Below are 17,228 nucleotides of genomic sequence, written 5' to 3' on the forward strand. Positions count from 1 at the left end.
TCAGTACAGTTCGGCTCTCTGCTCTGTGAGTCTCATGTGCTCGCTTTCTTTCTCTGTCCTCCACTTTCACTCCGTCAACCCCCCCCCCCCCACACACACACACACACACATACACACACCATCTCCTCCCTTGCCTCTTGAGCTTTGAGGAGCTCATTTAGGCTGACGTGGGGAAGACAGGCCTTCGCAATGCCGGCTGGACATGGCAGAGAACGAACATTGGCAAACGGAGCTCTCTGACAACACTCCCAGTCGGATGCCAAACTGTTGGTCTTGCCCTATAAGTGGAATTTGGCTACTGTACTGCACTACTTATAGTGAGTCTAATTTAACATCTACGAGGTGCAATGATCGCCCCAATGATTGGAGAAAGTAGAGATTTATGGAGACAGCATATGAAAGAGAAAGATGGAGTACTGTAAGAAAGTAAGTAAGTGGTAAGGGACAAAGTGGAAAAAGTAGTGGAGAAAGAAGGCAGAATGAAAGGAAATTTGCTGGCATTAGCTGCTACAATTCAACACCCCCTAACCTGAGAATATTGTCAGCAACAATACTCTCATAAAGATGCAACCTTTTCCGGTTGCCCGGCTCATTAGAGTTGATCATGATGAGACGGCTGCCTTCGGCTGCATCTCCCCCCAGGCAAAAAACAAAGTGGATCACAAAAAGGCCGACCAATTATTTCAGCTGAGGCAAACATCTGAAACGTCAAGCCAGAAAACACTGAGTGACAACCATTTAGGCCCCGTGCTCGAAATTAGAGAGAGCGTTTGTACTGCCTCGCCAAATACTTTTCCCACTTCTGAAGGTGCAAAAGCACAGAGGAGCGGTGGGGGAATTACAGCTGAGGCAGAACTGTGAGCTGCGAGGCTGCTCACCTGTTCCCGGTTGTCCTGGGGTGTTAGAGCCAAGAACTGAATAAGTTGGGCAGAGAGACTTCAAACTGCCTTCCTTTCTATTTTCTCTATGGGTGGAGCGAGGAACAGCGAGAAAGCTCTGATGCCGCTTCCTCTCTGTGTTTAATGGACGTCCAGTGGCGCTGTGCAGACCCCTTAAAAGAACCCCTTGAAAAAGACTTAGACCAAAACAGGCAGAGTGGCCCCTTCAAACGCCGGCTGCAAAGTGCTTCAAGGCAGCGATGTGTGATCAAGGGTCTGGAAGGTACCGCAAGTCTTGGGGTCATCAGAACTTGAGCTTTGGGATGGTAATTATGCTTAACATCAAAGTGCAAAAAGGCTCAAACCTGCTACAAATCATTATAATGGCTAAAATCCAGTAGTTATACAAAAAATACAGTTAACAATAACATACTTAAAGACAGTGAAATCGCATCATTAAGGCTTCAATATGTATAAAGCAAAGTGGTGGTCAGATAGTCTAGTCTGAGTTCAGATTAGCAAATTGAAAATAGCATTTAGCTCAAAGTACAGCCTCACAGAGCTGCTAGCTTAGCTGCAGACTCTTGTTTATGCCTCTTTGGGTTCAGTTTGTCACCTGCTGTCAATCTCTGGCTGCATATTTGACACAGCAGTCTTCACTTACCTGCTTTTACTTTATACTTACATTTGATCAAATGTCAACATAGTACACAACGTAATAAGAGCAGGTGAGTATAAAATAGTACATTACTACACTTGTATGTAGTTTGTACATTGAGTAATAATAGTGTAGTATAAACTCAGAGCTGCTTTTGTAAACTCCTAGATGGATTTATGAAATATGAAGTTCCTATAGCCGAGTGGCTTTAAGCATTAATTATACAATGGAGTGTGTTAAATGAGAGAGCCTGCCCTCCGTGAAACCGTGGAGGATTTTGACAGAAACATTGCCCCAAAAGCTTCTCCCTTGACGGCCTTCGCACTCTGATATTATATTCATTTAAATACATTAAATCATCACTAACACCCGTGGAAGTGCAAATCCATTCTATTTTCTGTCACACTTATTTCAGACTTATTTCTGGCTTTCAGACCCAGCTCTTAAATCAATAATAATTTAGATGAGAAATTAGTGACAGAAGCCTGGCTCTTTCCACGTGGGAAGCAGAGCCGTACAAACAGAGCGAATCAAGGCGAAATATCTAACTCCTAGTCTGAAATGGAAAGCACACAACTTTTTTCGACTGAACTTCTTCGAAGACTGACTGAACTTCGTTTAATTGTGAAAAGATTAACCTGAGGTCGTTCTTCTAAAAGACTACGTCGATAAATCCGCCTTGTGTGTTTTCTATCCACGTGTCACCTGGAATATGTTGGAGAGGTCTCGCAGGTTGAAGATGTAGTGGAACTTGACGGCGGTGGGGAGGAAGGTGGAGGAGATGCGCTGGTGCAGGGCCAGGGCTAACTGGACCAGGGTGGGGCAGCTTCTCTGCAGGGCGGAGTTGAAGCCCTCCCCTCGTAGGTGCTGGGACAGGATGGAGGTGTAGATGGTGCTCAGGGCCTCGGCTCCCGGGAACGACAGGGCAAAGACGGAGAAGTGCCGCTGTGGAGAAAAACGGCATGAACAAGGCAACGGTAAACATGCTGGCGCCCGCTAAATGAAGCAGTCTTCTGGACTAAAAGCGAGGGTCACCTTGTGGGTGTTTGGGAAGGGAAGAGGGACTGCCTTTTAAATTCAAATATGACCATCATTCAGTTTCATCTCTCCTTCAGAAAAGTAGCCCTTTAAGTCAAACTTGGATCAGTGAGTATGTACGGCATATCCCTGTTATAAGTCGTATCCTGTCTTTGATCATATGCTGCATACTTTAGAATTATTCTAATCTTATGCCAGATTCTGATCACTCTCTACTGTCTGCACAGTGTATTCCACTGAAGTTTGAGGACAGTTTAGGACGAGCCTGATTTGCTTTATGGCTGCCAAAGGCAAGATAAAAATCTGTGCGCAAGACAATTAAGGTGTGCTCTGATCAGTTAACTATCCCCTTTCAGAGGTTGTTTCAGTGGCCAGTAGACACAGATCTGATCTGTGGAGAAAAAAACAAACAAATCTTGGATTGTGCCGGTCCCCTAAACGGAATTGCCTAGTCTCCAGGAAAGGTCTTGAGAAGCTGATCTTAAATCATCTTATCCCTGACATCTCCTCTCACCTCAGTCCTTCTCAGGTTGCTGCTTATCGGCGTTAAAGGCAACGTAATTGTGGATTCATTATTCATTTGGTCAAATGTAGCCAGCTTGCTCAAGTAAATTCTATATTGTCACCTCCTACAGTGGAATAAGTACAGGAGCGCCTGTTTAGTGCACTTTTCAGACAAACCAATGCCAGTCCTCTCAGCCAAATCATATGTTGTTGTTTTTTTGTTTTTTTTTAATGGCAGAGCACTGGTAGGTTTTTTTCTTTTAAACCTGACGTCGACTCTACTTGGTATTTTGAGAAAGAGATCAGTGTTAAAGAAAAGGACAAAGGACATGGTGACTAAACGTAACAAGTCTGACGCGCCCTTGACTTGGATTGAGGGTGAGTGAGTTGAAAGAGTCTCTAAACACCTTGGGATTGACGTGGACCGTCATCTAAACTTTTCAGATCGCACTGAATCTGAGGCCAAAAGGCTGCAGTGAGGAATGCCATTTAAAATGGATCACCATGGCCTTCAACTTTTTTCTTTTTTACAAATCAGTACTATACAGAGTTTTGACTTTCGGTATTGACCAGACATCGGTAGAACAGCTTTACACTGACCTTATTTTAAATGAGATACAGCTTGAGTTGAGCCACAGGGGCAGAATATTACAGATCAAAACTACAACATTCATGCATTCCTTTGCTCAACAGCCATAGTCCATCCCATCCATATACGTTTGATGTTTTTCTGAATCATTTTTATATAATATAATACATTTCATTTGAATTTGATCTGACATACATGTAAAAAGAAATGTTTGAGAGTTTGAATATGAATATCATCTCCTTTCTCCTCCTGTTACGTATATTTTTATGGCCCATCTTTGATTTGGTGCTATACACATAAATGTACACATAAAATGATGACTAGCTAACCCGGCCCAGCATATACAACCGGCTCCGAAGTCGCCATACTAGCTGGCAGAGCGACATTTATAGATCAGAGGCGTGTGTTTGGATGCCAAAAGGTTTGTTTACATTTCACTGTGACTTTAAAGAGTTGTGATATGTACTGAATCAGACATTTTATACGGTAAAAACAAACTTGTCAGGGCTCTCTGAGTGGACGGACTATGTTTCTGAATGACCTCAGACATATATTCGGCCATCGATATTGGATTCGTGATCCAAAACCAGCAGCGCCCAGTGAGCTTATTCAGATCATTCGCATTATATTTAGATGACACATATCAATCCCAAGAGACTGACAATAACCAGGATGCATGTGAATCTGTGGCATCCACCTTTTGCCACTGTGTTTTTCTTATACCCAAAAGTTTTGCCACATCGGACACATCAGTCTCAGATATTGCACGAACACATAAACGAGCAAGTAATGTGCCACCGCCCTCGGGCACACCAGTGTAATTTCCTAAATGCTGAAACGCAATGCCGCGGCACGGCGTAATTTACTTTTTGTTAAAATTCCGTCTAAATCCAATCAGCTGTGCGTGAATGGCCGCGCAAATGAATGAGCGGACAAATGAGCAAACAAACAGGGAAAAGGACGTGGCTGCAGACAAACCATATAAATGCAGTGCCAAAGAAATTACAAATTAATAAATGAATGCAGAGCAGTACACATAATGTCCAATTTTATAACAGGAGGCAAATGTAGAGAAAAGACTGTCTGTGATAGCGTGTGCAGGAAGAATTAGTGCACATGTAACGTTAGCAGTGTGTTGCATAACCAGTGGAACACAATGTGCTGTGAGGACAAGCTGTATGTGAGTGTGCGTGTGTGTGTGTGTACCTGCAGTCGTGGATTGATGGTGAAGCTGCCGGCTGTGGGGTTCATGCAGGACACGTATTGAACGCTGTGTATTTCCTTCAAAAGCAGCTTATTACGGTCATACCTGGGAGTACACACACGCACACACAAACATGCAGAAGAAGAAAAAAAAATCTTTATTTAAGAGCCTCGCATGCACACAAACACCCACACACACACACACCTCCCCCCGCGCTTTCGCCGATATGGACGCCACAGCTCCCACTTAAGCTGGCGTGGCTCGGTAGCGTCCCCCTTCCTCTCAATTTCATACCTGAAATCCTCCCAGCATATCTCTAATGGGCTGACCGTGTCTAAGCCAGTCAGCCTGTGTCTGACGCGGTGGAACCATGTTCAGAATGGCCTCGCTGTGTCGGGAGATGAGCAACAAACTCCTTTTAAGAGGAATCATACAGCCCTGCACTCACATTTGACTTTTGACACTCATAAAAGTTGCCGGATGTTGATACAGAGGCTGTCTGAATACTAAAAAAGGAAGGTGCTTGCGGTAGAAAGGCTCTTCATCTGAATTACTAGGGTATTACATCTATCAGCTGCCGGCACTCTATTATCTGAATTATCCTTTTCTATGCTAATACATGGAGAAATTGTCTGAAACTGTCCATCATTTATGCAATTACAGTAAGGAACTATCCCCTGCTGTTGGTGGTATTTTCTGAAAATCGCCCAGAAAGACCAAGTGTAGGCATAATGTCACCCTCTTCAAACGGCACAGGCATGTACTCATGTTTGCTCATACATATATATTGCATAGCTGCATGTAAGTGAACCTCACCAGTGGTTGTAGTCCATGTGTTGGCGTATGAGAGTGTGAGGTTGCACTGTGCCGTACGCATCCACCTCAGGCATGTTCATGTCGTCTATGAAGTAGATCAGTCTTCTGCTGCCTGGAGGTCCGTAGTTGCGCCCTGCTTTCTTCTCGAGGGGCTTTTCCAACACGGCTGTGGAGGAGAGGAACGGAGGGGGGGGGGGGGGGGAATGAGCACTGAGAAAGGTGGAAGTGAATAGCAATATTTCTTGGTGTAGTTTAGAGTTAGAGAGTCATGGAGTCAGTGTGGAGGCATTTGATTTAACAGGAAAGGGGTCGCGGGATGAATCTAAGGGGCTGCAAGGTTTTTTGAAATACGGTATAGTTTTAACTTTTTGGGCCTCTAAATATTTTTCACATCAAACTGTCTGAATTCTGTCTGAGGTGTTCCAATATGGAAAATAATTGACTCTGCCAAGTGCAGTGCATTATTGGTACTCTTGTCGTTTTCATGGCATTATTCCACGGCCAAGAAAAGAAGCATCACCTGTTTTTGTTGAGTCAAATCACGGTTATTCATAAGGGTATGTCTTAGAGGGCTTTAGACTTAGCCAGGTTCAGGACCTCTGAATCACCTTCAACATCTCTAACATTCACATTGAATTCTGCCAGTCGGAGAAACAGTCAACAAATTGGAGATTTTTAGGGGGGGTTAATAAAAATAGAGATATAATCTTCCTATCTAGCTACACCCAAGAAAACAGCAACAGAAAAATGGCCTCAAAAGCAAGGATGAGATGTACTGTGTAACTGGATTTAGACAAACTAACAACTCTTAAATTGGCGTATCTATTGACGTGATCGACATGAAAAATGTCAGCTTCTCCCAGCAATTATCAGGCTGCTTTACAGTAAGTACAGCATCCAATAGCATCCATCCTTAAACCCATACGGGGAAAAAATACAAAAATTGAGTATCAGTGTGGAGTGGACAGTATTTTTGGTTTAAGTCTGTAAACAGAGAGTTTAAGTGGGAGGTGTTCCAATAAAGAAAATAAAAGACTTGTTTGCCATGTTTAATATTTTCTATATTGGAACACCTCAGAGTGCATTACTACGCTTTCACCATGAGTCTTGTTGCCACAGTTACATTTAGCCTAATATACAACACAGCATATACTCAGCACTGATTTTGAACAGTTTTTTTTTGTTTTTTTTCCTTTAATCAATCAATGTAATCCTGGTACACAAATTTTAACACGCACCTGCCAGCCAATGGTATGGTTCCTACCTTGGAGCATCGCAGACGTGGTGTAATAGTTAAACGGGACATTTTTAATCATGTATTTCTCGGCGTCCAACGACCCCAGTTTGTCCCCAACCAGAACAGACTTCCCTGTCCCAGCGTTCCCCACCAGCATGACGGGCCGACGATGTTCCAGCAGGCGGTCCATGAAGTAACGGACTCGAATGGTCTCTGTAGTGTGGACCAGACACGCCTGCACATGGGAAACGAACATACATATGTACACATACAAAAAAATAAACATATATTAAGATATTAATGTACTATTATAGGGTTATAAGGCTGCAACTAATGATTATTTTGATTATCAATTCAATTAGTAGTGCAATTAATAATTTTTCTTTTTTTTATAAATAATTCTTTTTTTTATAAAGATCCCTTAAATTTAGTTATCAAAGAATTGTGACCAAAATATGTACTGGACTTTTTAGAGAGTACTCCCTAATGAAGACACAAAAACATGTCTTGGGCCTTTTTGTACTGCAGTTTCTTATTAGTGGTCGTTTAACTCAGTTACAGAATATTATTTAATTATAATCAGTCAGTAATATTGACAGTGCTGATCAATCAGGCTCTGTGAATGACTTAAAGCTCCATTAATCTGTGTTTTTAGTTTTTGGCCAGGAACATGTCCGGGTCTGAAGCTGCTAAACGCTCCAGCAAGTCGCTGAGTTTGTCTGTTGGACATTACTGTGTCCAGTGGGTTTATAAGAGCTTTTTATTATATATACACCATATATAATTTGACCCACTGTTAATTTAAAAAGTGATTAGTGCAGCTTTAAATTTAAATTTGTATGTAATGTTATGCAAGTCCAGTAGATAAAATCTGTGTAATTCCACCAAAAACGTTGCCTACAACAACCTGTTGTACCTGAAGTGGTGTGTCTGCGTCCATCTCAAACTTGGGCACCATCTTGGACCAGGGTTCAAACTTCTTGCTTTCGGGGTCGATGTAGTAATCAAACACGGTGCCCTGGGACGGGAACTTGATGGTTTTGAACTCGGCCACCCACCACTTGCTGAACTCCACTCTGTAGTCGACCAGCTGCACTCACACAGAGAACACATGCAGAGACACAGAGGGTAGGCGGGCGGTCAATACTCTAAAATGACTTCCTCCCTGCTTTTTTTTTTTTTTGCTCCCCCATACAGTAGCTATGGATCTGCGCGTTTGATTTACACTGGTGTGAATACAAACCAGGGGACGAATAAATGGCGACTACGCGGAGATACAGTCACAGCAGTTGAAGGGGAGAAAATGAGAGATGGCAGGCCTATCTATCCATCTGTCTGATTCAGACAGTGAAGTAGCCTCATCACCTGCAGGCTGGCAGCTCCTCGCCTTCCTCTCTGCCTCCCCACCCCTTTGGTACCTGTCTCCTCTATTCACTACCAACTCTCCAGTCAATAAAACCACTTAGCATTTAAATGCATCTGTGATGGGAAAATAAAGTGGAGTACATTTGTACCGAGGGGAGAGCAGTTTTATCCCATAACTTAGATGGACGCGCTTACTGTACGGCGCTAACTGGATTGCTTAGCAACTGCTCGCCGCCGCTCTCCTGCTGATTTAAATTCAGCCAGCCTGTGTTTTGTTGAGCGGGAATGGAGTCCACTTCATTTTCAGATGGAGATCTCTCCCTTTTCAAAAACCTGCCATTTTCTTCAACGGAAAATAACTTTCAAATGACTTTTTAAATAGAGACACACAGTTGAGTTGCATAAGAGCCATCGGGGCTTGAATAGTACCGAGGAATGCCCATAATGCAAGTGCAAAAAATTCTTTCAGGAAAGAGGGAAAAAAAAGAAATCATTCAGCTGTTTTAGTCGTGCCCCATTCTTTTCCCTCTTTATGCAACCACTTAGTAAGCATCTCACATGCCCAGAGGCCCATGCAGTACCTGGTCCTGGAACATGGCTCCCCCAAAGGCCCAGACCGCAGCAAAGACAAAATAGAGCTCATAAAGTTCCTTTGCACAGTCTGGCGGGGTGTTTTCAGGAGTCAGCAGACACTCCAGCAAGTAGCACAGCATCTGGACCATGCTCTGCTCAGGGATAGGGATGATCTTCTTAAACCTGAGCAAAGACAGACACGTTACATCGCCGCATACAAGCATCACCGCTGACTCGCGTTTCTCATATAGCAACTACTGTTCTAAAAGACGACAATAAAATGGTAAATTATGGTTTCACCTTATGCAATTTTGAACTGTGTCACACATTTTTTTTTAACAGATTTAACAGAAAAAATGCAGCTTCCTTGGACAAAACAAAATTCAAATATGTTTGCTTCCAAGAGAGCGAATGACAAATGTATCTATGAATATCTGTGTGGTATTGTGGTACATTTAAGGACAAAATACTCCTCCTCCCTGTCTCCCTCCTCTGCTTCCTGTTTTTTGTTGTCTGCTCTAATAGCAGTGGTGTTGGAGGAGGCGAGTGATCCTGTACAACAGAATGCAGGATGGCATCCAGTTCTTCTGGAACCCCCCCGCCCCAAAATGTTACGTCACACCCCAACATCCTGCGTCAACTGGACATGACGTCAGTCCATAGTGACACAGTTACCTTGATCTGAGGGCATCCAGGCAGGAGGGGAGGTACTTGTCGAACAGTATGGTCAGGTTGGCCTTCTCTGATTGGACCTCCCGCCTGTCAATCCAGCTGGACACCGAAGGGTTCCAGCCGAGGTCTGCTGGGTTTATGTACAGGATGCCTGAAAGAAAAACAGGGAATGCAATCACTCATTTACTCATTACAACACCTGCAGACATGACTGAATTAGCCCGTTATTGTTCCCCGGGGCATGAATGTGCTGTTGGGCCCCTTTTTGATCTCCCCACACCTCCTGCAGACTACACATGACTGCTCCAGACACACCAAAACGCAAACTTCATTCCTATGCTGGAATACTACTTGGCCTAGGGGTTTCTGTGCATCAGTTAGTTTGAGGCAATTTGTTTCAACAGAACTTTTTATTTTTATTTTTTTAAGGAATATGTACCAGTGAGTAGGGATGCCACTTTCAAAAATAAAATCTAGCTTTAATGAATGCTATCAAATACAGAATTCATTCAAATTAATTAGGACGCAACCCACACAGAAGAATCCTAAATTACATTAAACAAGACTGAGCCAGCCATGCTAGCGGCTCTGCCATTGGCTCTGATAATTAGCAGGTGTAATGTTTACCATGTTTACCATCTTGGTTTAGCTTGTTAGCTTGTTAATAATTAGCAAATTAGCATTAAACACAAAGTACAGCTGAGGCTGATGGGAATGTTTGCAGTTTTGCAGGTATTTGGTCTTTAACAATGATCACTAACGATCAACAGCAAAGTTGGGCCTCTAAATCCAATACAACCACAGTACTGTCAAAAGTAACCAAGTAAAAGGATGAGGCAAAGAAAGGAAAGCCAGGACTACCTGCTCTGGATACAGTAGCCGGGGTAGCAGTGCGAAGGTGGCTGATCTCAAACACCAGCCTCATGGTGGGGTTCAGAGGGATCCGCTCATTACTGGCCAGAGTCAGCACCTAACAGAGGGAGACGGCGTGTTTACACACAGCAGATATGGCTGGAAAAAGAATGCAGTTTTGTGCCTTTTACACAGTCTTAGCCTGGATTATGTCACCTGCTGTCCTCAGCTCTTTTCACTATTCTTAGCATTATACACACACACACACACACACACATTTATCTGTCATTTATTCTCTCATCCACAGAGCACAAATAGTTTAGTACTCTCTCGCATCAGTGATGAGTCAAGTACATCTTCCTTTTCATATCTGAATGCTGATTTAGTGAACAACAGACAGCGGAAATATAACCTTAGTCATTTTGATACTGAATAAAAGACTCACATTTACACACACACACACACACACTTGACTCGCTCACACCTTGTTGTCATCCATGACTGTGTTGAGTGACTCAATCCACATCGGGTCAATGTCTCCATCCAAAACAATCCACTTGGGCCCGTTGTGGCTGACGTTGGCCAGTTCGCGCATTATATTGGAGAACAGGCCTGCGGGCAGAAGGAGTTTTGGAGGTTTGACTCGGGTCATTAAACACTTTGCTCCAATCAAACACCGTTTCTGCAGTAATCACCGTCTTTCCACTCTCTGGTTGCCGGGTTGATGATGCCAAAAAGCTCGTCATTGGTCACGGCCTTGGGGTTAAGGTCCGCCCACACGGGCCTGCGCTTCATGTTCTGATAGGTCCTTTGGAGGGACCTCATCACCTGGCTCTTACCCGTGCCCGCGTTCCCGATCACAAACACAGAGTGACGCACCGCCAGCAGCTCCTCCAGCTGCACCACCTAACACACACACACACGTATAGAGAGAAAGATTTTATATCATGCTTTGTTTACATCACATGAAGGACGCTGATGACACGGTATACAAATAAACCCTGACCCTTTTCCAGGATAATGTAGCATTTCATGGGCCGCTGCTGCACTGTGGCGCTCAGTCTACTGCGTCTCATTCTTAATGTTATGGGTTTATGGTGAATATAGGGTGATGCAGGAAGACAGGGGAGTGTGATGCACTGCAGCGCAGCGCAGCAGCTCAGCACACTGCTCACAGACTGCAATAAATGACAGCAGTAGTTCTCCTGGAAGGACAGACATCTGCACCCTCATTATTCTCTGTTTGCACACTTAAAGGGCCGCTCCACCTACTCTACAGTCTACTTGGCACGGGGATTAGTAGTCAACAGTCTACGGACACCAAAAGTGTTCTATATGCATCAATCAAAAAGACATCATGAAATATATTAATACAAATAATAAGATACAGACAAAAGATGTTATATACAGTTAGGCCCAGAAATATTTGGACAGTGACAAAAGTTTTGTTATTTTAGCTGTTTGCGAAAACATATTCAGGACACAGTTATATAATCAATATGGGCTTAAAGTGCAGACTCTCAGCTGTAATTTGAGAGTATTCACATCCAAATTGGAGGAAGGGTTTAGGAATTACAGCTCTTTAATATGTAGCCGCCTCTTTTTCAAGGGACCAAAAGTAATTGGACAATTGACTCAGAAGGCTGCATGGGCTCGTCCCTCGTTAACCTGTCATCAGTTAAGCAGTTAAAAGGTCTGGAGTTGATTCCAGGTGTGGCATTTGCATTTGGAAGCTGTTGCTGTGAACCCACGACATGAGGTCAAAGGAGCGCTCAATGGAAGTGAAACAGACCATCCTTAGGCTGAAAAAAAAGAAGAAATCCATCAGAGAGATGGCAGAAATGTTAGGAGTGGCCAAATCAACAGTTTGGTACATTTTGAGAAAAAAAGAGCGCACTGGTGAGCTTGAGAACTCAAAAAGGCCTGGATGTCCACAGAAGACAACGGTGGTGGATGATCGCAGGATCCTTTCCATGGTGAAGAAAAACCCCTTCAGAACATCCACCCAAGTGAAGAACACTCTCCAGGAAGTAGTGTATCAGTATCTAAGTCTACCATAAAGAGAAGACTTAATGAGAGTAAATACAGAGGGTTCACCACAAGGTGCAAACTATTAATCAGCCACAAAAATAGAAAGGCCGGATTAGACTTTGCCAAAAAATATCTGAAGAAGCCAGCCCAGTTCTGGAACAGCATTCTTTGGACAGATGAGACTAAGATCAACCTGTACCAGAATGATGGGAAGAAGAAAGTATGGAGAAGAATTGGAACAGCTCATGATCCAAAGCACACCTCATCTTCTGTAAAACATGGTGGAGGCAGTGTGATGGCATGGGCGTGCATGGCTTCCAACGGCACGGGGTCACTAGTGTTTATTGACGAATTCTGAAGTGTATAGGGATATACTTTCTGCTCAGATTCAGCCAAATGCAGCAAAGTTGATTGGACGGCGCTTCACAGTACAGATGGACAATGACCCAAAACATACTGCGAAAGCAACCCAGGAGTTTTTTAAGGCAAAGAAGTGGAATATTCTGCAATGGCCGAGTCAATCACCAGATCTCAACCCGATCGAGCATCGATGCATTTCACTTGCTCAAGACAAAACTTAAGGCAGAAAGACCCACAAACAAGCAACGACTGAAGACGGCTGCAGTAAAGGCCTGGCAAAGCATCACAAAGGAGGAAACCCAGCGTTTGGTGATGTCCATGGGTTCCAGACTTCAGGCAGTCATTGCCTGCAAAGGATTCTCAACAAAGTATTAAAAATGGACATTTTACTTATGGTAATGTTAATTTGTCCAATTACTTTTGAGCCCCAGAAATGAGGAGACTTTGTATAAAAATGGTTACAATTCCTAAATGTTTCATAGGATATTTTTGTTCAACCCCTTGAATTAAACCTGAAAGTCTGCACTTCAATTGCATCCTAGTTGTTTCATTTCAAATCCAATGTGGTGGCATGTAGAGCCCAAATCATGAAGATTGTGTCACTGTCCAAATATTTCTGGGCCTAACTGTATATATATATATACAGTATGAAGATGGGAAATAATCCAATACAGTTCTTAAATTCAGCTCGAAAATGACCATAAATTACAAAAAGTATTTGGACAACCGATTAGCTTTCTATTTGTGAAGTTTAATTGACAGTGATATTCTAAAGTTGAGGTCTGATGATGCATAGTGATGGTGTACAGGAAAAGACACAATACGTATCTTTCCTGTTAATACAATACGGGCCAACGGCAAAAAACACTATAGTATGAAGATAAGTATGTTCTACATACTGTGTACAACCAGTATGTAGTATGGAATATGGAGTTTGTGATGAGAAAACTGGCATTACGAAGTAAAGCAATAAGTTACTGGCAAAAATGCTGCTACAAGGAAAAAGGACATTCTGAAAAAAAAAATAGAATAAAATGACATGAAATATAAATGCAATACTACAATAAATAAGCAGGATGACGTAATTTTAGTTTTTAAGTTTTAAAAACTTGCTATGCTACCTCATTATTTATTCTTTAAACAGTGCAATACATATATATATATAATATATATATACATACATATGCATTGTTATTGTATATATATATATATATATATATATTTTTTTTTTTTTTTTAAATATTGTAAATGTGTGTATTTTTCATTTCTTTTTTTTATATCTTATTTTTGTACATACTCTTATTTCTAAATGTATGCTACTTTCTACTCTTGAATTGGAGCACCGGTACCGTATAATTTCCCCCCGGGGATCAATAAAGTATTTCTGATTCGGATTCATTATTTATTTAATATTTAACACTTTGGGGCTCCATATATTTCTAAACTTCTGAGAAAGTCTTTGCTTTATCATTTCATTTCATTAAAGTGAAATGAAAGTTGATCGTTTATCTGACAATTTAAAGAGAGAGTTGTACTTCCTGAATTATACTTTTCCAATTAACCAAGTCGTGGGGGTTTCCTTTTTACGTCTTTTTACGTCTTCTTCTCATGTTTAGAAAGTTGGACATTTTTCCAGCATTATATGCTCTGGTCTTGTAAAAACCTCTTCTATGAGCAGAATTACCTTTTAATCAAAATAAGAAAAACAAATAATGCTTCTCTACATTTGGATACAATTTTCGGCGGTGAGGAATATTTCCTGTTGGGGCGTAACCCCTCCAAAGTCAATTCAACATTAACACACTCACACTTGTCTTTTGGAATATTCCCCTGCCTGCGTCACGTTTTCTTGTCAAAGCGGGTATGTGAGGTGGCACCACGGAGAGAAAGAGAGATTTCCTCCCCTCTTCTCAAACTCAAACATACAGATGGCGAGCTCGATCAATGCCATCGACCGGGCTCCTACGCCCCGTCCATTCAGCCGGCTTTACACTCTCAAAGGGCTTGGCTGATTACTGCTTTGATGTGGAGGGGGACTAATGCTAGCTCAGGCTAACGCTAAAGGTATGCAGTCTCTCTCAGCTCGCTCAGCTTTTGTCTGAAATCAAAAGGTTGGTCGCATAAACAAAGACAGTAAAAGTTCAGGCTCTGGGGGTGGATGGTTGTTATTGACCGCTCCGCCATTCTCTCTCTCTCTCTGTTTCTCCTCCTCTTTGTTTATTTCTGTGGCTGTCTCTCACAATGTCAGGGTTAAGTGGCATGGTGCAGCGCCGGCCTCCATTGATGGAGTGTTATTATGTGGTTCCCGTGTCTATTTGACCTGAGGCAGATTGCACTTATTTCCCCTGGTCCTGCGTTCATCTGTCTCTGACATACAACGCCTTCTATTGTGCATGTGTGAGTGTGTGTGTGTGTGTGTGTGTGTGTCTGTATGTAATATAATGACTCGAATTAGGTCAGCAGCTTGGGCACCTGGATGCTCGCTGCAGCCAACCGTTGGCTTTCCGCAATATTTGCCCGATTCATCCAGATCCTGCAGACTTGTTTGACACTAATGTGTATTTCCCAGCGGAACATTACAACATGAGGTAAACAGCGAACTAAGATAAATCTAAATGAAAGTGCTGCAACTGTAATATCTGTCTAAATTGTTAAAGATGAAACCCCCATTTGGGAGCTTGTGATTGTGTCTGCCTTCATCCTTGGCAACACTTTTTTGAGCTGTAATCAAAACAGAGTGACAAACTGCGGCAGATAAGAACGTCGGGTCAGGTTCACCATACCTTGAGTACGAAATTGTCCTCGGCCTGGAGCTTCAAGTCCAGAATGGACTCCTTCACGTGCTTCTCAAAATCCAGGTCTCTCTTCCTGGGGACGTCCAGAGCAGGAAACAGGTCTACTATCAGCCCCATGAACACTGGCATGTCATCGGTCACGATCTTGGGGACGTTGAAGTCCCTCAGAGCTCGCATCAGCACCTGGTCCTCCGCCCGGGTGGGGTCTCCTCTCTTCAGAGAGCCGGCCACCACCAGGACAGACTTGATGGCTCTGAGGCCCCAGTCATAGTGGTCCTTTGGTGAAAGCCAGAGAGACAGTAAGCAGAGGGAAACACGCAGGCTTCTAGTTTCACAGCAGTACGTGCAGAGCTGGCAGTGAGACTGGAAAGGTATGTCTAATTAAAAATAACAAGCTGCGTAGGTGATCTCTCTCTACCATCTCAGCTATTAATATCATGAACATCATCAGAGGCTTTATCTGTGAAATTCTAGTTCACCGCTGAGATCCATCAGCTTCCAGACAGACAAATATTTCCCTCTAGCTGCTGAGAGAACTGCGAGGAGAAACACTCGCGCCATCATCTAGAGATATAAGGAAATGTGTGCACTATGCCGAGTTAGTACCTTCTTTAATTAAGGGTCAAGTATCAACAAGTACTGAAACAGGGCTGGCGACCGCCGGTCGGTCCACGGCTTTCATCCAGACTGAGATATCTCGACAGCTATTGGATGGATTGTCGTGAACTTTGGTTCCAGCCAGGGCCCAGAGAACGAGTCCTGCTGATTTTGTCGCCACCAGCAGGCCAAAGCTTTCACTTAAAATTCTGTAGAGACATTTACGTTCTCCACAGGATGAATTGTAAATGCAATTGCCTTAAACGTTTCATCCAGCAGCCAAACTCTGAATTTGTTGAATACTTTACTTTAGTTTTGACCAGATACCTGCGAAACAAACGGCATTCCCATCAGTCTACGCTGTACTTTGTGGTTAGCGCTACTTAGCAAATGTTAGCATGATAACACACTGAACTTGGATAGTCAGCATTGTAGACTTTACTTGCTTAACGTTAGCATGTTAGCATTTAGCTCCAAAAGCACCGGCTGCAGCTGTACGCACAGTCCTCACAGAGCTGAGTGAGTGCAGACTGCATCCTAACCAACGGCTCTCCAGGAATCAGGGGAGAGGAGGGTGAAACAGCTAGGAACGGGGGTAAAAATAAAAAAAGAAAAGCAGTTCACTTACTTTATGATTTCTAAGCCCTGCGTAACGTTCCTATTATATCCGAGTCTGGATGGAGAACTTATCTGGTAGGATTTAGTGATTTTACAGTGAGCTTAACATACTTTATATTCTTGTACGTCATTTACAACATCAACATAATATTCCTTAAGTAAACGTATGATATATATTGCCTGAAATGATGAGTATTCTGCATGGAATATTGTTTGGCCCTAATGTTCTTATTGCTTATGGAAAGGTTTGGTATATATCACTATACCATATATATCACTAACTAGCTACTCAGCAGTGAGTTTATGATATTTGTCCTGTGTAATATACTGGGTGTCAGTGTCAGTGTGTCTGTCTCCCAAGTTAACAAAGATCAGACGTGTCTGCCACTTGTCTGTCACAAAGCTGAACACTGTGGGCAGAATATTCACAACACACCCACA

The 17,228-nt window shown here is 42.8% G+C and overlaps 1 protein-coding gene across 1 annotated transcript in view; it reads right to left on the minus strand.

The window, feature by feature from the left end:
* Positions 1–17,228, minus strand: part of dnah9 (dynein, axonemal, heavy chain 9) — a 122,251-nt gene that overhangs the window by 58,302 nt on the left and 46,721 nt on the right. The window contains 11 exon segments of the mRNA XM_070927207.1: positions 2,242–2,481; positions 4,874–4,976; positions 5,688–5,853; positions 6,952–7,159; positions 7,841–8,014; positions 8,871–9,045; positions 9,538–9,685; positions 10,396–10,504; positions 10,871–10,998; positions 11,082–11,292; positions 15,561–15,848. Coding sequence (XP_070783308.1) covers positions 2,242–2,481; positions 4,874–4,976; positions 5,688–5,853; positions 6,952–7,159; positions 7,841–8,014; positions 8,871–9,045; positions 9,538–9,685; positions 10,396–10,504; positions 10,871–10,998; positions 11,082–11,292; positions 15,561–15,848 — 1,950 coding nt within the window.

The sequence above is a fragment of the Enoplosus armatus genome, chromosome 20, assembly GCF_043641665.1.
Source record: "Enoplosus armatus isolate fEnoArm2 chromosome 20, fEnoArm2.hap1, whole genome shotgun sequence".
Classification (NCBI taxonomy): domain Eukaryota; kingdom Metazoa; phylum Chordata; class Actinopteri; order Centrarchiformes; family Enoplosidae; genus Enoplosus; species Enoplosus armatus.